Below are 23,458 nucleotides of genomic sequence, written 5' to 3'. Positions count from 1 at the left end.
AAAAGGTTGCTGAGGTGCTGGAAGGGGCTGTTGGTATGCAAACCCTTGGACGGCGGGCGGCACAAATGGTTGTTGTTGGCCGGCGGCAGCTATGCAGATTGGTCCGGAGTGGCCTTGTCCGCCGCAATTAAAACACCGAGTATGATGATCTGGTCCGTTGAACATCTGATGATTTGGACAATGTCTTGGTTCATGGCCAAAGCCCCAACAGGTGTGACATTGCGGCGGGTTGGCGGGATTCCGACCGCTCTGGTGACGGCCTTGTTGTCCGCCGCCACCACCACCACCTTGGTATCCATAGCCGTATCCTGACATGGTGTGTTGATGACGGAAGAGGTCTGTAAGCAAAGCTGCTCTCCATTCCGCGACGACGTTTTATAGGACGACAATCTCGATTGCTCCACGCCGTATGAGCCTTCAATTGCTGAGCAAACGGCTGTGAGACATTGTTTGCGCGCGCGCTGCATGCATGGGCGCTGCAGGCTCGCTTCGAAAAGACCTACCTTCTGACGAAATGTGTCTCAAGGCTCCAGAGGTGTCCCAGGCTTCTTTCAGAGCCGTTTCTTTCAAACAATATCTTCATGCAGCCTCTCGTGAAAGATCAGTGACACTGTCGGGCGGTCACGGAGTCTGCAGCAATCTATCAGCGGGCGTAAGCTTTGTTCGGACAAGAGCAATCATGGCCAGTTAGCAAAACCCTCAGTTGACATCAAACGCGCAGCCATATACGACCAGCGTCTATTCATTCGGATACTGCAACGTCGTCGTGGCTCGAATGGCGAGATATCGGTCCCCAAAGTAGAGGCCGTCTGAGATATCAACAGATAGCAATCTGATACCTCCCTATAGAAGCTACCAACAAGTCAAGCGAGTGACACAGCAAGCTCTGCCGTCACCTTTCTTGCAGTGAAGATCGGGGACGATAGAACCTTGCCTATCGCGATTTGCAGAACGCAAGCAAAGTAATATCAAGAAATCAGCAAATAGTGCAATTTTTTTCGGTCGGAGCGCGCCCTTCCTCGTCTGATCATCCACCTCTGTCTACCATTCACTGACATAGGCGAGCTCAATTGGCTGAGTTCCCCGACTTGCTGGGCACTTGACGTAACTCGCACTACAACAGTGCTGAGTAGGCCGTTGTGATGTTTGCGAGGACTGGGCCCAGCTGAGAAGTACTGCGGCGAGATATCTGCCACAATTCCATGCAAGTGATACGTGAAGAGCTCCCTCGACAGGCTGGGATGACGCGCGTGACACTGGCGGTCTTTCGAGATGCCCGGCATCCATGAGTATGGCGTTCATCCTTGGACGGTCTTCGTCGTGAGTGTCAGACGGATTGACAGATTCAGGAACGCGTTTCATCTGGCGGATGATCGTCGCATTCGTTTCGGAGTCGCATCGTCCCTAGTAAGCGTGCGAAATAGTCGTGTCAAAGGACGTTCAACGCATATCCCAAAATCTCGGGAACTAAAAGCGCCTTGGAACCATTATCAGACCATTTCTCAATCAGTCGTATCCGCCAACGCCGCCAACTTGGCTTGCGAAAGCAGTACTAACACTCCTGGCATCCTCATCCTGCTCCAGCATCGAACGGTTCACCCTACCGCTGCCAATTGGCGGTTGGGGTGCGCCTTGACCCTCGACATAGCGTCTAAGCTTGTCAGACTGTGACAGCGAAGCCTGCTTGTTGAGATCGTTGATGCTGAGGCCAGCAAGGCTCACACCACCTTGGCCCGGCTGCTTAGAAGAGCCATTGGTAGTGATGTCGGTGACTTCGGTTCCGGCCACACTATCTCCGGCAACAGATTCGGGAGCGCGGTGCTGCGGGTGATGGTGGTGATGGTGCGGCATTCCCGGAGCACCGCCAGAGAGGTTGCGCTGGCTGGCGGAGATCGCAGGCCACGTATCCTGGAAGCCCTGGAACATCGGCGGGTACTGGGCGTTAAGCGCAGCACCTCCACCGAGCGCAGAAGAATGGACAGAGCTCACATCGTCAGGGATGTATCCAACCACGCTACCGTCGCCGCCACGGGGTGCTGGGCCGCCGTTCATACGACCGCCGTTCGAGGGAGCAGCCATTTGGTTCGCAGTCTGGTGGGTCATCTGGTAGCGCTGAGGGCCACGGTAGGAGGTCTTCGGCCTGCTGAATTGAAGTAGAGAGACCTGCAGGTTGTTCAGAGGGCCCTCGACGAGAGTGTTGCGCTCCTTGAAGTGCAACAAAAGGTAGTGCCACAGCGGATGCTTGCTGAGAACCTTAGGGTTGCCGAGAATGACAAGACCGTATTTGGCACGGGTGAGGGCGACGTTCAGACGGCGTGGGTCAGACAAGAACCCAATGCCCTGGTGCTCGTTGCTGCGCACGCAAGAAAGAACGATGAAGTCCTTCTCACGACCCTGGAAGGCGTCGACGGATGCGACCTCAATCTCCTTGTAGTATTCCTTTCTGAAAGTGCCGCTTTGCTGCATGCTCTGGACGACAAAGCTGCGCTGGCCCTCGTACGGCGTAATAACACCGATGTCCTCCGGCTTGACTCCGGCCTTGAAGAAACGAGTTACGATCTTCTCAACATTCTGCGCTTCAGTCCTGTTCAGGAAACTGGTACCAGAAGCGGAAATCTCCTCAGATCCCAAGTTCGACCAGAACATCATGGGGTTGTCAACAACAGGCCATGGGAAGTCGACATCGCGGCGCAGGCGCTGGTGCATGGTGATACCATTCTGCAGAGAACCTTCGTAGAACATGTTGCTGGGGAACTCAGACAGACAAGGGTGCATGCGGTATTGCACTTGCAGACGGATCGGTGCGCAACCAAGAATGACAAGACGCTCGAAAAGGGACTGGTTCAGACCAGCCTTGGCAGCCTTCTTGTTCATGATGACAGGACCAAGCTGCTGGTGGTCTCCAACAAGGACGACCTGCTTGCAGCCGAGCACAAGCGGAATCATACACTCTGGCTCAGCAGACTGCGTGCTCTCATCAATCAGGACCGTGCGGAATTTGAGCTTAGCAAGGCGAGGATCACCGGCACCGACGCAAGTGCAGCAAATGACATCGGCGTTGGTCAGAACCTCACGTTCAGCGGCACGAGTGAGTGATTTGAACTTCTTCTCGTCCTGGCTGCTGAGCTCGCCAAGCTCGCTCTTCAGTTGCATGAGCTTGTTGAGCTCGACATTGGTGTCGTTCATGCGAACCTGCTCGTGCAGAGAAAGGAAGCCGACCTTGGACTCGACATCCTCGCGAGACTTGGCGGTGACACGGACGACCTTGAGACCAGTAAGATGAATGCGCTCCGTGAGCTGATCAACAGCCACGTTCGAAGGTGCGCAAACCAAAACCTGACCACCATTGATCTTACTAAGGTGGTAGATGATAGTCGCAGAGGTTACGGTCTTGCCAGTACCAGGAGGCCCTTGGATCAAACTCAGCGGCTTCTGTAAGACGCTCTTGACAGCGTTGATTTGGGAGCCGTTGAGCTCAGGGAGACCCGGGACGCTAAATTTGCGAGGCATCTGCGTCTTCATCGGCGCGGCGGCGACTTCGTGGCCAAGGAGACGGTGGAAGATGTAGCCAGAGACACTCATCTCGTCGATAGCAAAGGTCTTCATGGCGTGCTGCATGCGATCAAAAGAGGTGGCCTTCCAGACATAGTCGGCGGTGAAGTTGTGCGTGCATTCAGTCGGAACGCTCTTGTGATCACCACGCGCCCTCAGCTCAATGCTGACTTCGTCGCTCTGGTTGTTGGGAATCTTGATCACGTAGCCTACACCTTCCCAGTGCGGACGCAGCTCCCCCTGGTAGCGGAGACGCATCTCATCACCGACTGCAAGCTTCACATCGCCGAGCTCCAACTTCGGGAGAACGAAAGAGGCGAGATGCTTGTTGTTCAGTCCAAAGTCCCAGCGCACAATCAGATTGTCCTGAGACTGAGACTCCTTGAGCTTCCGGTCGTAATCCGCTTCGATCTTCACGAGAGGACCAAAGACGTTCTGGTACTGGTAGGCATCGTCGTAGCGCAGCAATACCGGCGCAGGCTCGTCATCAATCCCTGAGTTCTTCTCCAGATCCTGAATTGTTGCGTTGCTGTTGTCCTTCCACATCTCCTCCAATTTGGCGATCACCTGAGGCGGCAAGTGCCTGGCGCGCATCTGCTCCTGATCCGTCGGCGCGCTAACCAGCCAAGGCAAAAAGGAGCGATCCTCAATCAACGGCTGCCAGCGAGAAGTGTCCCAGTTCATGTCCTTGCTGCTCGGCATCGCGGCACAAGGCTGACGGCAAAGCAGCACAACAACAGTGTCGCTCTTCGCGGGAATGAAACCAAGCAAGAAGACATTCTTTGTACCGCAGTTGTAGCATTCAAGCGTGGTCTCTCCCAGCTGAGAAGTCGGGTGAAGCTGCACCTCCTTGTGCCTAGCGCGGACAAGATGGTTGATGATGTGGCTCGAGCTAGTGTTGCCACGGGCTGAGCAAAACCATTTGTTGCAAGACAAGCACTTGACCACGCTGCTCGGGTTGTGGATGCCACAGTACGCACAAGCGTGCGGCGGCAATTCAACCTCCTCTTCCTCCGGCTGCTGACCAGCTCCTCCGTTCGCTCCATTCACAGCATGGCTCGCGAGGCTCTCAGCATCATCATCGTCAAATCCAAGATCGGTCTCGTCATCGTCACCCACGCGCCTGCGCCGTGGGCCTCCGTTCAGATTTCCGCGTCCATATTCGTTGTCCAGGGCGCTCTCGCCAGCATCGAGGGTTGACAGATCGTCGCCGTCGTTAATGGCCGAAACAGAATCGCCAACGAGGTGATTGCCGGCGTGGGCAAAGGCGGCGGCCATGATATTGACCCGTGGTCGTGAGCCGCAAGAAGTCCAGTGGCGGGGCCGAGACGGCGGTTGGCCTCAACCCCGATGTATTCGGATAGCTCGACCGGACAGAGGACGCCTATTCAGAGTCAGCGTGGTATGGTGACCGGTTTGTCGTTGCGCTGCACGCCGTCGCAGCTGTTGCAGTCGCGGTGGGTGGTGTCAGAGTGTCCGCAACGGGCGGGAGTGTGTTTGCGGCGGCCGGCCAGCGGGCGTTGTGCTGCAAGAGCGAGTCGCAAATGTGGGGAACTCTGAACTTTTGACGACGGGGCCGAGAATTTACTGAGAGCCAGACTTGCGCCGCCAGCGACTGGCCGTGTATTCACTCCACCTCACTTTCCACATACACACACATACACCACCATGATCCGACGACAGGCCCGCCAGCGGCGCGATTACCTCTACCGGCGCGCCCTCACTCTTCGCGATGCCGAGATCAGCGAGAAGCGCGCAAAGCTGAAGCAGTCGCTCGCAACCGGCAAGCCACTGGACTCGGCCATCGCAAACGACAAGCAACTGCGCCAGGACTACAAGTACGACGAATCCCGCGCCGACCGAACCGCCGACGACGAGCTCGATCTCGACGACGAATACTCCTACCTCTCCGGCGTCGTCGACCCGCGTGTCCTGGTCACCACCTCCCGCGACCCTAGCAGCCGACTCGCCTCTTTCGCCAAAGAGATCCGCCTCCTCCTGCCCACCGGTATCCGCCTGAACAGAGGTAACTTGATCCTGCCCAACCTGGTCTCCTCCGCCAAATCCTCCGGCCTCAGCGACATGATCCTGCTCCACGAACACCGCGGCACGCCCACCGCCCTGACCGTCTCGCACATGCCCCACGGCCCGACCGCCTCCTTCAGTCTCCACAACGTCGTTCTCCGCCACGACATCCCCAACGCCTCCCGCGGCACCGTCTCGGAGTCCTACCCGCACCTGATCTTCGAGGGCTTCACAACAACGCTCGGCAAGCGCGTGGTCAAAATCCTGCAACATCTTTTCCCGCCGCGCGACGGCTCCGCCAAGCTGGGCAGCAGGGTCGTGACGTTCAAGAACATCGAGGACAGCATCGAGGTGCGACACCACGTGTTCGTCAAGACCGGCTACCAGAGCGTGGAATTGGCTGAGGTCGGTCCGCGGATGACCATGCGCCTGTTCGAGATCAGGCAGGGCACGGCGGAGAACAAGGACGGCGACGTCGAGTGGCACATGAACCAGTACACGCGCACTGCTAAGAAGAAGGATTACTTGTAAAGGGATACGAAGGAAAGAATTTCGTCAATTCGTGGACGAGTGCTACAGTAGCGGGTTCAAGAGTTGCCGGGAACGTAACTGGCCATAAACGGACTTCAAGAGACCAACGCGGCGTCGTTCGGCCTCTGTTCCCATGCTGGCTGATGGGGATGGTATGGCGCTCAAGAGCCGCCTCGAAAGCTGCAGTGGCGATATCACAAACGTCCGCCAGCACGATCTATTTCCTCTGGTCGGCGTGTGGCCCGCCACATCCAGTGATGCCCGAAGGAAGCTCGAAGAGGAATAGGCGCGGGCACCAGAGATGAAGTGCAGGATCGCAAAGATCCTTGTGAAATTGAAGACGGCAACGAGACAGTCAAAAAGAAATCGTAAGAAACGACTTAGGCTGAGACCGTTGTCACTCGGCATGTCTATGCCACACGATATGGGAAGCGTATGATAGCAAGCGTTGAGATTGCCTTAATGCCAGTTGCGCTGGCAAGAATATTAGGGTACTGTCTGAAGACCCCCGATTTTCCAGCTCCGTCGTCTCGTGTCTCAATCTCCCTCGCTTCAAATCCTCCACTCCCAAACCGTGAATCATCGCAAGTCACGTCTGTCGACGGACCCAAGCCCATGCAAAAGCGCCAATGGCGTGCCGAATGTGCTGCCAACACTCAATCCCAAAAGCCCGAAACTCCAAACCCGACATCTATCACAAGCCAGTGCCGTTGGCTTCATCTTCACATAGCATTGACACTGCAAATCAAGGCACCGCGTCGGCCTTCGCCTCCTTCGACCCCTTCTCGACCTTCAACAGCTCAAGGATCGCCCTGACGCCGCCGCCCAACCCCCTCCCCGCATCGACCTCATCAACAAGCAGCAGCGCCTTGCGGGTCAAACCGCGCAGGACGCGGCGCGTGTACGCGAAGGAGCCGACCGACTCCATGTAGCCGACGGCGTACTTCTTGACGTCGTCGTCCGCGGGCTTCTGCTTGAGGATGTTGATCAGAACGAGGTTGGCCGGGTTGGCGCGGATGGCGTGGATGATCGGGAAGGAGAACTTGCCTTCGGTCAGGTCCTCGCACAGGCCCTTGTTGGCCGTGTATGTCGGGTGCGACAGGTTGCGGTAGTCGTCGAGGATCTGGAAGAGCAGGCCGATCGTGTTGACAAGGGGCACGTAGTCCGTTGTTGTGGTGCTGGGGTTTTGGTGGGACGGTGACTCGGCGAACATGAGTTTGATCGCGAGCCGGAAGAGGCCGCCGGTTTTGTTGCCGACCATCTCGAGGTAGTCGTCTTCCGAGGGGCAGGTCAGGGTGTCGCGCCAGAAGAGGTCCATGCCTTGGCCGCGGTGGAGGTTCAGGAGCTCGTCGGTGTAGATGCGGATGGCTTCAGGGTTGTTGAGCTTGGTCAGCTCCTGCAGGGCGCAGAAGTAGACGTAGTTGGCGCTGTTGATGGTTTGCGCAGTGCCGAAGATGAGATGTGCTACAGGGACGCCACGGCGGAGGTTCGAGTTATCCTCCACGTCGTCAATCAGGAGTGAGGCTGTGTGCAGCATGCCAACGACTTTGTTGATGATCTCGAGGGAGGGCTCAGGCACTTGGAGCCAGAGATTGAAGGCATTGATAAGCTGGCTTCGTACATCCTTGCCAGGGTGCGACTCGAGGTAGTCGTAGGGCCCCTTCACGATGTTCTCCTTTTCCGCGCTCCAACTGAATCCGTCCCCATGGATCAAGTCCTTTCCAACATAGGAAGAAGGCTCTCCCTGCGACGCAGACATGCTTCCTTGCTCTTCGGTTCTCATGAGGGGCGGCGATGCTCTGCTGATCTTACTTGCGGCAATCCAATCGCTCTCACTGACTTGTGGCCTTCTCTTGGATTCGTTCGGCGAAAGTGTACGACCTTTCGGGCTACGAGGGCTAGTTGGGCGGCCTGATTCTCCGTTCAAGACAGCTCTCGAGGAGCTCGTGCGCATAGGCACCGTCGCTGGGTCAATTGAGTCGCGTTTAGAGGTCAAGACTGGTGTGATATTTGGCACTTCAGAGCTGGCCGAGCGGTTGCCTATTCCTTCTTCCATGAAACGGCTCTTTCGAGGCCCATCCGGCTCTTGGCCGGGAGTAGTGGAGAGAGGCAGGGTGGAGGCTGAGGCAGGATGGTGCGGAGTCGCGACAGGTGCTTCGTAGTCGGAAGATCCTGCGTCGCTAGATTGCGTGTTCGTCAAGGCTGCAGCTGACATGCGGCACTGGGTGAGCGGGAGAGCTGTCGGTTGAGTCGCGATGCGGGAAGCTTTGCTTGGGGCTAAGGCTTTATGAAGAGTGCTATTGCAGATTGTTGGTACGGAAGAGTGATGGTCTGGCTTGAGGAGAACAATCGTAAAAAGTATCTACAAAGAATGAGTCCGCGAGTCGCGGCGGGGGGTTTGTGAAAGAAGAGCGTGGCGATCGCAAACAACTCCATGGGGTCGAGGCAGCAGATCCGGCGGAGCTGTGCTGCTTGCCGACTGCAAATGCGTCACCGGGCACCGCCGATCAATCACATGCCAATGCGCGCTTACACCAGCGGGTGACCACACTTCCATGTCTCGCCCGCAGACAATTATCACGGAGTGCACCTTACAATATAATTGTGAGCCTGAGAACAATGGCCTGTTTTGCATGGCCACAGAATGTACGACATTCCTCGCGTGTTTCCTGAAGACCGGATTGGGCTTGCTATTGTCTACATGAGAAAACGCCGTCGCTGGCTTGCCAAGGCATCGCGCCGAGCAAATAAAGAAAGCAGTATACGGGGACAGATTCCCTGTGACACATTGGCCACCTCTCAGTCGAGATGCTCAAGAAAGAGAAAAAAAAAAGAGAATGTTGACGTGAACGTAAGTGGAAAGAAGTGGCCATCTGACTGCACGCCGCAGGAGGACGAGATTCGTATGGCTAGCTGCGAGCTTCTTCATGCGGCTCCGCCGGGCCTTCGTTGATTTGTCTTCAAGAAGAGCTTGACGCAATAGCAAGGAATCACGGCGTATGGATTGAGCAGTTGCGCCCTCGCGCTCGTGCTGGCACCCCTAGTGAGCAGCCTGTCCGCGCCATCTCTCATTTCCCGGCAGTTCTTGAAGTCCAAAACCATCGCTTACATGGCGTAACTCATTTCCATTCGCTGTTAATTCAACGCGGAGATCGATACATCGTAACTCCAGTCAAGGTTCGAGGATACCCTCCAGCCATTCTCGCACTTCTTCCGACGCAGCCCGCCGCGTCCTCCTTACGGTCAAAGGATTCGATCACCCACATTCGTACGGACTTGCGGAGGTGGCACGACTTTTCGCCGACCACCCTATGATCAACCGCGTCGACAGGGGTGGTACCGGAGCGGGCATTTACCATGCGTCCGAGCGATCGTTGGCATGGCGCGACGAGAACAACCTGGACACCCATATTCTGGTCCAGTGCCCAGTGCTAAGAGGCTATCAAAATTCTGAATCAGAGGGCTCCCGCGTCGACATGGCTGAGGAGCTCGCGATGGTTGGCCGCCGAGCTCGCCGACCCACCGGTCCGAATACTGCGCGCGGATATCTGAACTGAGCATTGAAATGGATGGTGTCCGAGATCCCGGACGCGACGCCTGCAGAGGCCACGTCTCGAGAGATCGCATGTCGCGGTCTGGGCCGGGAAACCATATCGCGGATGAGACGTCCCGGAGGCGCCATGTGCTGGATAAGGTACGAGGCTCTGACCGTTCATCAGCGAGTAGGCAATTACTAGATACATAAGCAGGCAAGCAACCATATTTCATACACGGTCTCAGACTGTCGACGTTTATCATAAATACGACTGCTCTCTTGTTATCATTTACCTTGATAACATTGCTACTTTCAATACGAGATGCAGTTCATGGTCAGCTATTGATCGCAGCCCACAGCCCGGGCTTCGGGCTCATAGCAGAGGCTGCTCCTGTGTTAGGTACTGCACGATGCTCTCTCCTAGACCGCGGAATACCCCTGTGGCAGCTTTGTGAGCTGCGCTTCGTCCCATGCCAGTTCCATCTTGTGTAATTGTCAGCTTGTAACACACGACTTCGTTCTTCCTGCTCTGTGCAAAATTCGTCGCACATAAGAATATTGCGTTTGGCCTAGAGGACTCATAGTCAGGGTCAATGAATGCTCGACCGAGCTTCAGACTATCACGTCAAAACGATGTGTCATGTGGCATTTCGATGGGATAAAGGTCTGGGTCATTCATTGCAATCTGTCTTGCCCAGGTATACGCGATTTCACCCATAGTATTCGCAGTCCTCTTCAGCTCCGGTGTTTGTATGAAGCAATTAAAGCAGAACGACTCAGTGACTGCACAGAATAACGCGAGAGCCGGCAAGCTGCAAGTAAACCCGTCAGAGATTGTTGCAATTGTAGGCTTTCGCTCTGGCCATCTCGCGCGCGACTGGGCAAGAGTTTCACCCGAGTAGCGCTGTGCCGTAGGTTAGGACGTCGATGTGGTCGTACTGTGATGTCAAGTTGTGCTTGAGAAGCTCCCTCATAAGCGGGCGAAGGGCGGCGGGGGGACAATCGGAATGTCCGCGAAGGGGCAGTGATCCTCAAGGTGCAGTTATCCTCCCCATCGGCCACGAAAGCAGTATGGTGCACCAGGATAGCATCCGCCAGACGGTCCCGCTTCTTGCCAAATACGTTGCTCGGATCGATTGCAACCCCATCACCACTTTCCCTGTATACCCGCATGGCGAAGGATTGAGTATACGGCGAAAGCCCAAGACTCGATGTAGGGTGGTCAAGTTGCTGCTTGACGTCCAATACCTGCGATGACCCAGACTACGCGCCTGGTATAATCATTGCGCCGGTGAGGGAACGGTCATCAATGCAGAGACTATACAGCGATATGTCCTTTTCTGGTGGATATAAATCCAGTCTGTCGATAAGCGGTACTAACTCGTTGATCAGCGGGATGTGTTCTGGAGTGGATGAGTTGTGACATGGCAGGCAAGCTGCAGTAGCGATTGGAACGCCCGTCCGCATACGCAGTACAGTCCATGGCCCATAAAACAGTGATGGTCCAAGCCGAAGCTGTAACGACTGTACCCGGTTCCGACCTTGGCATGATCATCAATGCAATCGCATCCCATCAATCTGAATAGGCAGTCGGGTGAGCGGGGCAACAGAGCAACGTGGTGTTGAGTGTCGGCTATATGTTGAAAGAAGTCGAAAATGCAGTCAAAATATTAAACCTTGCAGACACGAAGGTGGCAGTGAAATGGGCCGGGCAGAAACTTGGAGAGCTTCTCGAAGAGCGTCCGAATGTCGACGAAGCCACTCGGTAGGAGCAACGGCTGGATCGATGTCGGCAGACAATCCCTCACGCGATCATGCCATGGCATCCCGACCTTCGTAGGGCGTATGTGCCGGACTCGACTGGCATCAGCCCCGTTCACGGTCAGGAGCATCGGACTCCCTCTATAGGAGTGACCTTCTGTAATTGCTTCTCCAGACACCCCTTCCCCAGGATGGTCGACCTTTCGCAGGCCTGGATTGCTGCCTGGGTTGCGCCCTGGATCGCTGCCCTCTGCTGCATTGTTGACGATGTCGCTTGCTCTCGAGCGAGAATTGGATCGGTGTCGTCGCCGCTGCGCTACATGCCCCTGCTTAATCCATCGCCCCGTGCTCTCTTCTGTATGGTGTGCTGCTGGGCGGAGTATAGCAGGCTCGAAGTGTCATAGTCGTCGCCATTGTCGTGATTCCGGGGCGCTGACCGAGCTTTTGATGATACTGGCTGGGTGTTTCTTGAGTTGGTCGCGCTTGTGGCTACTGGGCGTGATGGTGAATATCCGAGCTGGTGCTCGGTCGTGTCATCCGTGGTGTATGTGTCGACTACTCGAATGGATCGGCGTCGGTACCGTCGTCATCTAGTGTGTGAAGCAGTAGTCATTGTTTAGGTGCGATGTTACTTGTGACATCGGCCGCAATGGATCAGATGGGGGAATCGAGACGACGGCTGTCACGGGTGTCATGAGCGTCACGAGCGTCGCTAGTGAGCTAGAATGACCGAAGCTTGAGGTCCTGGGCGCCGAATGAGGCCATTGGTGCGGTAGGAGCGCGCGTACCCCAACGTTCGGCGTGAAAGGGAGTTGTGGTAGATAGCCTGGAGCGTTAGATGCAAATGGGGCTGGTGGCATGGTTGAAGAGCATGCACTGTGAGCGCTGGACGTGATTGATGTCCTTGGAGTGAGTTGTCCGGAGCATCAGGTGAGGGAGTTGGAGCGTTTGACTGGTATGCTTGCTGTACATATAAAGAGCTGTCTCGCGAGCCATGTGAGACCGTTGGTAAGCTGGAAAGGTAAACTCCATGTATGCCGGGCATGGAACCAGAACAATTGAGCGGTTTTCCTATGAATGAGGCTCGTGGTACTATCTTCTTTCATCGGCTGGAGAGACTGAATCATCACCAGGAGAGCCTACCTTGCCGTACTTAACGAGGACGCGTTGTAGTCCTCCAAGGCCTTCAAACTTCTCTATACGCGAAGGGGAGCTCGTGGAGGTAGAGAACACGCTCCCAGTCGTCTCAAGTTATAGGAAGTCTCCAAGCGAGTCGGCATCAGGATCAGTATAAGCATCTAGCATGTAAGAATGGCGCCTTGGTCCATATGGGTGATTCCCTCAGCAACGCAAACGGCGTCACGAAAGAGCAGCCGCCCTATAAAGGAGGCTCACGAAGCGAGAGAATGTGAGCGCCAGGCAAAAGCCACGGCACGCTATAGAGGCGAGCGGCTGAAATACTAGGCGTAACATGCGATATGAGCATCGCCGTTTACCGTAAGCGCGGCCGTTCTATGACGATGAAGCCATTGAGCATTCCTACCACGCCGGCGCTGGCCATTCCGCTCACGACAATCTTCTCGTTTCATGGCAACCAGACATATATCGAGTCATGACGATTTTCCTATAGTCGATTGAGAATTGCTCCCGCAGCGCGTTGAATGCATCCCTGAGGTTGAGACATCGTATATTAGGGTTAGGGTTAGGTTAAGAAGCAGCTGGCTCTCCTCACCCGCAACTTCCGATCTTCAGTCATGCATCGAGACTCCCCCCAACTCCGGGTCCGTAGACATCCGTGGTTGATGCCCAAGTCGTGACGAACCTGGCATTTACCAAAGTTTAATTCTCAGACGTAGCTCTAAACTTTCACAAAAGAAGGCCGCGGGCACCATCACAACTCTCTTGTCTGGCCGCCAACTCAACCCGCACGCTGCGACGATGGCGCGGCTGCTAAAACGCGCTGCAGACGTGACAATCACGACATGCGAAAGTGACTTCGAATTGCCATCTCCCCCCGCCTCCCGGCTGGACCTGATCTTGAAACCACCCACGAAGCATCCTGGCGTGACCCGTCGCACAACGCAGATACTGTGATCGAGTCTCTTCTCGCTCGAGCCCCATCCTCCATCGTCTAGATCGCCAATCACAACCCGAACCTCGCTCACGGTCCTCGAAGCCAACTGCCAACATCAGCAGCTTACTCACCGTCTCCCCAAAGCCTCCCTCGAGTACCACCCGCTTTGACTTCCACGCACAGAACCCCAGCGCCACCCGACCAGCCCAGGCTCCCCCTCTCAAGCGAAAGGTGGCGTGACCACACCCGTACCATCCCATCCTGCCATCGCACCCGCTCCCCGACTCCCCACCTCACCTCACCTCACCTCACCTCACTCCCCTGGCTCGCGCACATCCGACTTCCGAACCCATCACCCCGCCAACAAACCAGAAACCAAACCAAGCCAGCACAGCACAGCGCAGCACAGCACAGCGCCAGTAAGTAGTCAGCAGAAGCGAAGCTCGGCGCAAAAGCGGCGCCTGATCTCCTGGGACTCTCGCGCGCTCGCTCGCTTGCGCGCATGCATGCACTCACCACCCGCGTTCCGATACGGAGGAAACCAAGGGAAAAACGCCCAGCACGTGGCCGCCAGCCGCCAGCGCACGCTGCAGTAGCGGCTGGCTTCCCTCTGATGCGGTGGCATGGGCTTGGTGAGGTCTGGCGACGGCCCCGCTACAGCTGCCGCCTTCAGAGCTCCGCGTGGTCGGTCGCGGCTAGGGAAGGCAAGGCAAGGTAAGGTAGTAGCATAGAGGCCGAGGAAGCCGAGGAAGAGCAAGTAGAGCTGTGACCTTTGGCTGCTGTACCCGTACCTCAGGTGTCGATGCGTGCGGCCATGCGCGATGATGATACCTACTGTCCGCGGGGCTTTTCGTGCGTTCCTGCGAAGCTACTGTAAGGAGCTCGTGCTACGCAAGCGGGGTTGGGTCCCATTGCTTTGCCGTTTTCTGTCTACCTCACTGCTGTGACCACTAGCACGGATGGGATGGTTTAGCTTGCCTTAGGTTAGGCAGGATTACAGAACGGAGGGAGCTTCGAGCAAGCGTGCGAGCGAGTGCCAGGTGTCAAGCGGTGTTTCGTCGAGCGACCAGAGGGTAAGGTGGTAGTGTGGGAGGGGCAGTGGAGAGGGGGTGCACCTGCAAGACATCAAGGGGCTGTGAACGCGCAGAAACCTACGGTGTCTCGAGGACGAAGGGGCAATCGCACGGCGATTGGAGCTACTTTTGCGCAGCGCGGCATGCCGACATCAACGATGTGCAAGGCGCACGAGCGAGCGGCGCAGAGTGGTCATGCCCTGCCCTGCGATGCAATGCGTCGGGGTGTTCTCGCAAAATCCCCCCATGACTTACATACGTGACTATATCATTCAGCAGGGAGGTGCATGGAGGCGCTCATGCAATGCACGGGTGTGCGCGCGATCGATGGTCGGTGGGACGGCGATGCGAGCGTGCAGACTTTCGGCCGCGACATCCGCCGGTGCCCTGGCTGCCTGTCTGCCTTTCTTCTCGAGCAAGCGGCGGAACTTGGCCCGGCTGGGGGAGAGTGAGATAGGCGGCTTAGATAGGGAGACAAGGAAAGAAAAGGCGAACGGACGGGCACTCGGCTCGCCTTTACTGCGGCTGCGACTAGGCTTTGGAGGCTTTGTAAAGGGAAGAAGGGGAATCCTGGTGCCTGGCTGCGCGGTAGATTTGATCGTCGTCGCGGCCTGAGGGGGAGGAAGCATGGATGAGGCGGCTTTTCTGATGCGCGTCGCGCATCAGGGGCATGGGATGGAGGCGGCGAATCGCACTCTGCTGCTACGACTGGTCCGACCTGACGGTGGTGTGATGAGGATGCGTAGGATTGTCATTTGGTGTAGGGCTCGGCGACATGGGGTTTGCGCGCGTATCGTGCTATGGGAGGGGTGTTATCGCTGGGATGATTGTGACACGCAGGGAGATGGGGCGCGCGGGCGTGAAGATGCGGGCGTGGGTCGGTCGGTCAGTCCGTCGTTTCGGTCGACTCCGTACGGTAAAGTGCTGACGTGCGGGAAGTCGCGTGAACCAGTGGGTAACCACGGCACGAAGTAATGACTGCGGAAAAACGTGCTTACAGCATGCGCTGCGAAGGATGCAGGAGACGTATTCCGTGGGCTATGTGCATGCCTGCTCCGGCTATCCGGAGAGCAGCTTGGCGAGGGAGCGAGATGAGCGCAGCGTTGGTGCCCCGACTAGATCGATGCAGGCAGTGGCAGGATGCGACGCGAGGATTATTCACGGCAGCTGAATCCGGATTTCTCCTCTCCTCCATCCTTCCGCGGTGCGAGCGAGGTGGCTATTCGGCGGGATCAAAGCTGCGGCGGACCAGACGATTTTCGTGACACGTGGGAGAGCGGTGAACTTCGGGCGTTTCAAGGGCGCTCAGGGGACAAACTCTCTGCACCCCACGGCCGTTTTGGAGAGCCGCAGACGGATAACGATAGCTGTGGCGAACCCTTTGATGCAACGCACGCGCATATTATTGCACTTTGTCAGTCAGGAGCTGGGGTAGGGGAGGGCAGAGGGCAGGATGTGAGGGCCCGTTGTTCGGAAATTGATGCTGGACGTGCTAAGCGACACCGGTGTGGGAGAGAAAGAAAATTGTGGGATGGTGCTGGATCATCGGGCTCACCGCACACGCGACACGAGATGAGGAAAAGGAGATGCGCGGGCGCTGATTGATTGCCCATGCGACGCGGGATACGATTGGCGGCCAATAGCTTCCATTCGACCTGAGTTGGCTTTTAGGACGGCGGTCAGAAATAGCAGCTGCACATCATCCCCACTTTGGAGGCGGATTTTCCTCGTGTTTGAGAAGGAAGAGCAGACTGCGCCTTGTTTGCACGGTGGCTCGGTTGCTGGACGGCTTGCCAGGTAGCCGAGCTGGCACCGGCTGCCCGTCGTCGGCGCCGACTAGTGTGATTCCAGCAGGAAGGCGGTGATCGAAGAGGAAGGCCAGGGCTCGGGCACGAATGCGCGCTGAAACTGAGCAGGCGTGGCCGGATGCGATGGGATGCCGTGGGACAAGCGCTGGTCGCAGCTCGTGCTTCAGCGCTGTCAAGGGACGGGCGCGGAATATCCTTGCAGGCGTGGCGCGGCGGTAGTGTACAGGCGCACTGTAGGTACCCTGCTGGAGACGGAAGATTTCTAGAAACGAGCACCGCAGGCATTAACCGCGGCGGGTGCTGCGCGCCAGGATGCTGTGTCGCGTATCAGCCTTGTGGGAGGTGAATGCCAGATCACGCGTGGCTCGTGCTGGAACGGGCGAGTCAAGGCAGTCAGCTTCTTAGTGAGCGGTCGGGCAGCTACTGAGGTCGCCAAACAGGCGTAGCCGTCGCGGCGCACACCGCTTTTTTCACGCTCCCATCTGCATGCGGTACAGAGCGTGACCCCCATGATCACGGTCATATGGTCATGAGATAGGCGCTCATGCGCGCGCGCAGACAGCGTGCTGCGAGTCGGGCGGCGGCGGGCTGCGCTCGACTGCTTCGAGTTCGGGTGGTGCTCGCGCGCACGGGGAAAAAGCCGAACGATGACGGCGGGCGGCTGGCGGGTGGGGGGACGCATGCGGGCAGACAGGTAGACTGGCAACGGCCCGGGTCCAACGGTGCAAAAATCTTGGATGCTATTATTTACGGCGCCAAGCGTGCGGAAGCCGCAGCGCCGTCGCGACGCCAGCGAGGCGGATACGAGAGAATAGATGCAGCCGGGCTGCACGCATCGGCCTGGCAGGCTGGCAGTGCCTGGTTGTTGGCGAGGACGGGCAGCTGGACAGGGCAGACCAAGGACCGGGGGGCACCGCGGGCTGGTGCTGCCACTCTCGTCTCGTCTCTCCCTCGACGAGCCGCGCTCGGCTACGTGCATCGTGCCGGCACTTGGTCCCAAGCTGCCGGATGGCCAAGCGTCAGGTAACCACTAGCCCACTAGCATGGAAGCAACTCGCACCGCCCTTCCAGGTCGCTGTTCGCAGTCGGCGGGCTGGCCGTTTGAGACCCTGAGCCCTCGACGCCCGCCGTCGGGGGCCGCGTCGCAGGCTGCTGGCAGGCCGCGCAGGTGTATCAGGTCTAGGGCAGGGCTGGATGGCTGGCGCGAGGAGGTGACGGGCGGCCGGGCGTGGGCAGCGTGGAGGCTGATGCATGGGAGCGGGCGCTGGGCCGTTGGGCAGGGATCCGCGAGGCACCGCTGAGGCGCGCGACAGGGGGCGCGACGCACATCTCCACACTCAGGCCGGAGAGTTTGCAGGTGTCTGGCAGCCGGCGGAAGATCGCGGACGGGGGGCGGCTCTGGCGGCGGGCGAGCGCACGCGATCACCGCTTCGATCACCGCTTCACCAGCAGGCGTGGACGGTGGTGGTCGGTGGTCAGTGGTCGCCGTGGTCCCCGTCGCAAGGAGCGCTCGTGCGGTGTGCGGTGCGGACAGGGCGCGGCGCGGTCGCTGAGGCTCGTAGGGCGGCGCGCCCGTCGCAGGGCGAGGTGAAATTGAATGACGTCCGGCGCGCTAGGGCGGCCGTTGTGCCTGGCATTGGCGGGCGCGGCGGGTCGAGGTAATTTGCGTAGGAGTGGGACGTCGAAGGTTTGTGGCAGGCCGCGCAGAGTCTCTGGAACCCAGCTGCCGCACGCACGCACGGTTGCGCTCGGTAGGTACCTTAGGCAGCCTCAGCCTGCGCTGAACGGAGCGATCGAGCACGCACGGCGACTCATCAGCATTCGCTCCTCACCACATCCCATCCCCATCCGTCCCATTCCTCCCACCACCGCGCCCTTCCGCCGCCGACCGCATACACTCCTTACCATTACCTCCTCGCCAACTCACCACCGCGCGCCTGGCTCCGCTCTGCCCACCGTACCGCCGTAGACGCACGCCCGGACCGCACCATTCAGATACACGCCACTCGCCCGTCATACACTTCTCATCTCACCATCCCGGCGCCATCCCCTCTCGTCCACTCATACTTCCGCCCGCCGCCGGCCTGCGTCGCCAGCACAAGCACCACGCAACCCGCGCCAGCTCCCACTCCCAGCAGCCCAAGCCTGCGGCCCCCACGCACGCATTCAGCCCCAAGCAGCGCCGCAGCACTGCATTCTTGCACCTGCATGCTCTGACGTGCATGCGCATTCGCTCCACGTCGCTAGCCTGACAGCACCCGAGCAGCAGCAGTCGCAGCCGCAGACCCCGACAGCTCACCTGCTGCCATACCGGCCGCCTTGTGCCTCGCGCCCCTCCATCCTCCGTCATCCGCAGTCCGCAGTCGCGCTGGCGCGATCCCGCCACTAGACACCTCGCGTCGCTGGTCGATCGATTCCTTCGCTTTGCATATCTGAAGCCTGTCGCCGGCCTTCCCGCTCCGTCAGGCAACCCTGGTGCGACCTGCTCTGCTCCCAGGACGGCTACCATGCTTGCGGTCCACAATGCCTCGCGCCATCCTCACTGAGTAGCACTGCCTGCCTCGACCCTGGCCCTCAAGCCATGGACCTCCCGTCCCGTCCGCACTCCCCCTTGTACCAACACCCCAATGGCTCTCTCTTAGTCGACGAGCCTTCAGCCACTCCGCGAGCGCCGGCCGCTTCCAGTGTGCCTAATAAACACCCGAACCTCAGCACCACTGTCGCCATGACAGTCACACCCGCCTCCGCCGCTGCTCTCAGCAGCGCTGCCTCCTCCACCCGGGGGAGTCCAATCTCCCATATTCCCTCCCTCCGCTCCAAACGCTCCTTCATGCACCAGGACCGCAGCGTTGTGGAGAATGGCCTGTCACCTCAAACATACCCGAGCATGTCGCCATCTGTGTTGCCTCGCTCATCCGCGCTGGAAAGGCCTCTTCATGAACGATCCCCATCGCCCCACACTCGCAACGTCCCTCCTAGCGCAATGGCCGAAGCCATGACCGGAAAGAGCCCTGGTTTGATCCGAAGATTGTCCCGCGGCGCGCATAACAAATTGAGACGACGAGCATCGACAACGCAATCGATGCGGATGCGTGACCAAAGCGCCGGACCGGTTCTCATGCGTCGTCGAAGCGATAGCAACGGCAACTCGGATCTCGGCCAGGATGTTTCGGACCTCGAACTCGACAGCCCTCCTGAAATCCCGGACGATGTCATCGAAGAGAGGTCATACTCTCGAGCGTCGTCACGTGCTCCTTCGAGAGCACGCGGCCGCCACAATGGACTCGCAAACATTGTCGGCCGCCCTAGCAATGCATCGAGTGCCCTGAGTAGCTTCGAAGGTGGCATTGCTCCCGCCATATCCGCCGTGCTAGAGCAGGGAACTTGGGTCTACAAGCACACCTCCAAGAAAATCAAACGCATCAAAATCTGGCTGGACCCAAACTCAGCGCGAGTCTGCTGGCACGCCACCAACCCTTCGAAGTCCTTCTTCATCGACGATGTTCGTGAGATCCGCGTTGGCGCTGACTCTAGGAACGCACGTGACGATGTCAAAGTGCCCAACGAACACGAAAACCGAATGATTTCCATCATCTACGAGCTTCCCGAACGATCCAAAGGCCGGACGATCAAGAACATGCACCTCATGACGGACGACGCGTACATCACCAAACTCTGGGCCGACGCGCTAAACAGAGTCACCAGAGAACGGATAGAAATCATGAATGCGCTTTCGTCGTCTGTCGAAAAGAGCGATAAAAGCATTGCAATGGCATGGCGCCAGGCAATGGCTCGCAAGGCCTCTGATGCTGACGAATCGTTCACCCTTGACGATGCTCGATGGATTTGCCGCAAGCTTGAAATCAACTGCTCAGAGGATACTGTTCGGACACACTTTACTCGGTCTGATGTTGAGCGCTGCGGCAGCCTGGATTACTCTCAGTACCGTGACTTCGTCGATTCTTTCAAAGAGCGCAAGGACATTCAAAACCTCTATCGCAACATAAAGTTCGGGACCGACCTGGAGATGGATCAGGATACCTTCATGGAATTCCTGAAAGAGCAACAGCGCGTTGATGTTGAGAAGGACCGCAGCCACTGGGAAGCAGTCTTCGAGAAATTTGCGAAGAATGCCTCTAACCAACATCGCCTTCCCGACGCCGAGCCTCTCATTGGCCAACGAACCATGAACATGCTGGGCTTCCAGAATTTCCTGACTTCCTCTTATAATACGCCTCTCGTTCAAAAGAAGGGCGAGGTCACCCTCGACCGCCCTCTGAACGAGTACTTTGTTTCAAGCTCGCACAACACTTACCTTCTCGGTCGCCAAGTCGCAGGTGCATCAAGCGTAGAAGGATACATCTCCGCACTTGTTAAAGGCTGCCGCTGCATCGAAATCGACTGCTGGGACGGTGAAAATGGCCGCCCGATGGTCACACATGGCCGGACCATGACCACTAAAATTCCTTTCGAAGACTGTGTCTCCGTTATCTCGAAATACGCATTCCACAGCACACCTTACCCTTTGATTGTTTCTCTAGAGGTGCACTGCAGCGTCGACCAGCAGCTCGCGATGGTAGACCTTATGAAAACGCATTGGGAAGGTGTTATGATTCTCGACCCACTTATGAGCAACTCTATTTCTCTGCCTTCGCCTGAGGAGTTGAGGCATAAGATTCTGGTCAAGGTCAAAGCATCCGAGGAGAGCGACTTTGGGATGCAAATCGCGGACGCCCCCAACGGCCGCAGCCGGGCGCGCAGCATTACCTCGACCTTCACCCGCACTCCTTCATCCGACCCCAGCTTGGTTTCAGCATCGCCTCTTGTTGGCAGTCCTCCGAACATGAGCCCGTCCGACAGCTTTGTTGCTGCATCTTCTACGCCCAGGGGATCAACAACATCTGGACCTACCATGTCGCCGAGCTCATCGAGTGAGGACAGCGACCACCCTGCAGCCGCCTTGGAGAAAGGTAAGCGGCGTAAGACGAGCAAAATCACGCTGGAGCTGGGTCGGCTTGGCGTTTACTCGCAAGGCATCAAGTATGGCGGTTTCAATGCGCCAGAGGCGAAGACATACAACCACATCTTCTCTTTCTCTGAGAACACATTCGCCAAGCTGTGCGCAAGGAACTCCGACAGCAAAGCCATGCTCGAGAAGCACAACATGCGTTACCTCATGCGAGTCTACCCTGGCGCGAGGCGCATCGACTCCTCCAACTTCAACCCTCTTCAAGCCTGGCGCCGCGGTGTGCAGATGGCCGCTCTCAACTGGCAGACCTACGACGTGCACATGCAGGTCAATGAGGCCATGTTCGCTGCTGGGTCTGACCGCCTTGGCTATGTTCTAAAGCCCGAGGAGCTCCGCCAGGCCAAGCACCTGCCCATCGCAGATGTTCTCACAGACGATGCTGAGGCCAAGGAGAAGAAGTGGAAGAAGATGGTTAAGTTTGACGTCGACATCGTTTCCGCTCAGAGACTTCCGCGCCCGCGCAACCAGTCGTCCGAAACTCCGATGAATCCGTACATTGAGTTTGAGATGTACTCGGCCGAAGACAAGGCGCGTGGCATCGCCTCCGGTGAAGGCGGTATCGATGCATCGGCTCGTGACGGTATGCTCGGCATCGGCTCTCCCTTGCGCAAGCGCACCCGTGTCGTCGAGGGCAATGGGTTCGACCCAGTGTTCAACCAGCCCATCAACATGACCGTTGAGACAAAGCACACCAGCCTCATCTTTGTGAGGTGGACTGTGTGGAACTCTCCCGATGGACGTCGCGCCAACTCCAACAACACGCTCCTCGCCACATTCACTGCCAAGCTCGATAGCCTTCAGCAAGGATACCGCCACCTGCCCCTCTTCAACCCGAACGGCGAGCAATACCGTGACGCCAAGCTCTTCGTCAAGATCCGCAAGGATCCCCCGGTCACTCTCCAGCACGACGACAGCAGCAGCAGCATCATCGAACCGATGTACGCCTCTTCAATCCGATCTTCGTCGCCTCGCCCAATCGAACCGCTGCAGCGCAGCGAGCGATCCTGGCCCCGCCGCATCTTCAGCCGCAACCCGAGCGAGCGACGCAAACGCGGTGACCAATTCACAGGAGGTGTATGCGAGCCCAACGGCCCTCTCAGCCGCACCTCAAGCCTCGACCGAGAATCGATGCGTTGAAGAAACATCCCGCCTCCTCCCACCACACCACCTCTCGCAGGGGAGCCTCGACCACCATCACAACACCCCTAACGACAAACCAACCCCAAAAATTTGACGACTCTCTTTACTTGTCAAAATCCAACGTTTCCAGCCGGCGTTCACAACATTCTTAGCGACAACTCTTTCAACCCCCCTTCTCCTCTCAAACACAGTGCATCGAGGAAGCGGGGGTTGTGGTGTACTTGTATCATGCCATCATCAGGAAAAGGGAACAACAACCTCGGAATCGGGACTTGGGTTTGGGCACAAGCGGACTGGACATTCTGCAACCCTCCGCTTGGAGGGGAAGAAGTCCCCTCCCATGGGCGTTTAATTTTGTTTTGAGCTCTTTTTTCTTCCTTTTTTTGCTTTTACTGCGGCTCGGAGGGGAAGAAGGCCTAGCTCCTTCCCCTCCCGAAGCCACATGTCTCTCTTATGTTATGTGTGTGTGCTACTGTTGTATACCCCCAGGGCTCCTCATGTTTGTTTTTTTGTAAGGGGCCGGACTTACCTTTTTTTGCTTATGCCGTTGTTAGTCTAGTTTAGTTGGCCTTTTCTTGCTCAGCTTCTCACTTGGTCGAATTGGCTTTTGCTTCCCTCTCCGAGCCGAGGGTTCCAATATCAAATGATGAAGCTTGCTTTTGAATACCGGGTCCCTTGACTGGACGGACGGGGTGGAATGGGATGGGATGACTGGCAGGCAGATAGCTTTGAGAAGATCAATAGAGACGGTTTTCACCTCATCCAGCCGGCCTTCGTCACTCAGATCGCAGACCGAGACCCTCACGCCTATTCTGTCTTTGATCCCTTGGCCCTGCAATTTCCTACTGCTATTCCCTGCCCGTTGCGAGCGCGCAGCGCACCGTCCATCCAACTCTGTCTGCAGGCGCAGAACTCCATCCATCCATCCAG

The 23,458-nt window shown here is 57.5% G+C and overlaps 4 protein-coding genes across 4 annotated transcripts; 2 read left to right on the top strand and 2 right to left on the bottom strand.

Annotated features, from left to right (window-relative positions):
* Positions 1 to 1,506: 1,506 nt before the first annotated feature.
* Positions 1,507 to 4,830, bottom strand: WHR41_02001 (uncharacterized protein; the record flags this gene model as incomplete). Its single annotated transcript, XM_069370607.1, has 1 exon — positions 1,507 to 4,830. One exon carries the CDS (start codon positions 4,828 to 4,830, stop codon positions 1,507 to 1,509), a length of 3,324 nt encoding a protein of 1,107 aa, XP_069232351.1.
* A 390-nt stretch (positions 4,831 to 5,220) lies between these two features.
* Positions 5,221 to 6,108, top strand: WHR41_02000 (uncharacterized protein; the record flags this gene model as incomplete). The annotated part of the gene is made up of 1 exon (XM_069370606.1): positions 5,221 to 6,108. One exon carries the CDS (start codon positions 5,221 to 5,223, stop codon positions 6,106 to 6,108), a length of 888 nt encoding a protein of 295 aa, XP_069232350.1.
* A 745-nt stretch (positions 6,109 to 6,853) lies between these two features.
* On the bottom strand, positions 6,854 to 8,323 carry WHR41_01999 (uncharacterized protein; the record flags this gene model as incomplete). Its single annotated transcript, XM_069370605.1, has 1 exon — positions 6,854 to 8,323. One exon carries the CDS (start codon positions 8,321 to 8,323, stop codon positions 6,854 to 6,856), a length of 1,470 nt encoding a protein of 489 aa, XP_069232271.1.
* A 10,617-nt stretch (positions 8,324 to 18,940) lies between these two features.
* Positions 18,941 to 22,525, top strand: WHR41_01998 (uncharacterized protein; the record flags this gene model as incomplete). Its single annotated transcript, XM_069370604.1, has 1 exon — positions 18,941 to 22,525. One exon carries the CDS (start codon positions 18,941 to 18,943, stop codon positions 22,523 to 22,525), a length of 3,585 nt encoding a protein of 1,194 aa, XP_069232272.1.
* Positions 22,526 to 23,458: the final 933 nt, after the last annotated feature.

This window comes from Cladosporium halotolerans (genome assembly GCF_011745625.1).
Source record: "Cladosporium halotolerans strain TM138-S3 chromosome Unknown Sca5, whole genome shotgun sequence".
Lineage (NCBI taxonomy): Eukaryota > Fungi > Ascomycota > Dothideomycetes > Cladosporiales > Cladosporiaceae > Cladosporium > Cladosporium halotolerans.
The sequence above is the reverse complement of the archived record's forward strand: the minus strand, read 5'-3'. Positions and strand labels throughout refer to the sequence as shown.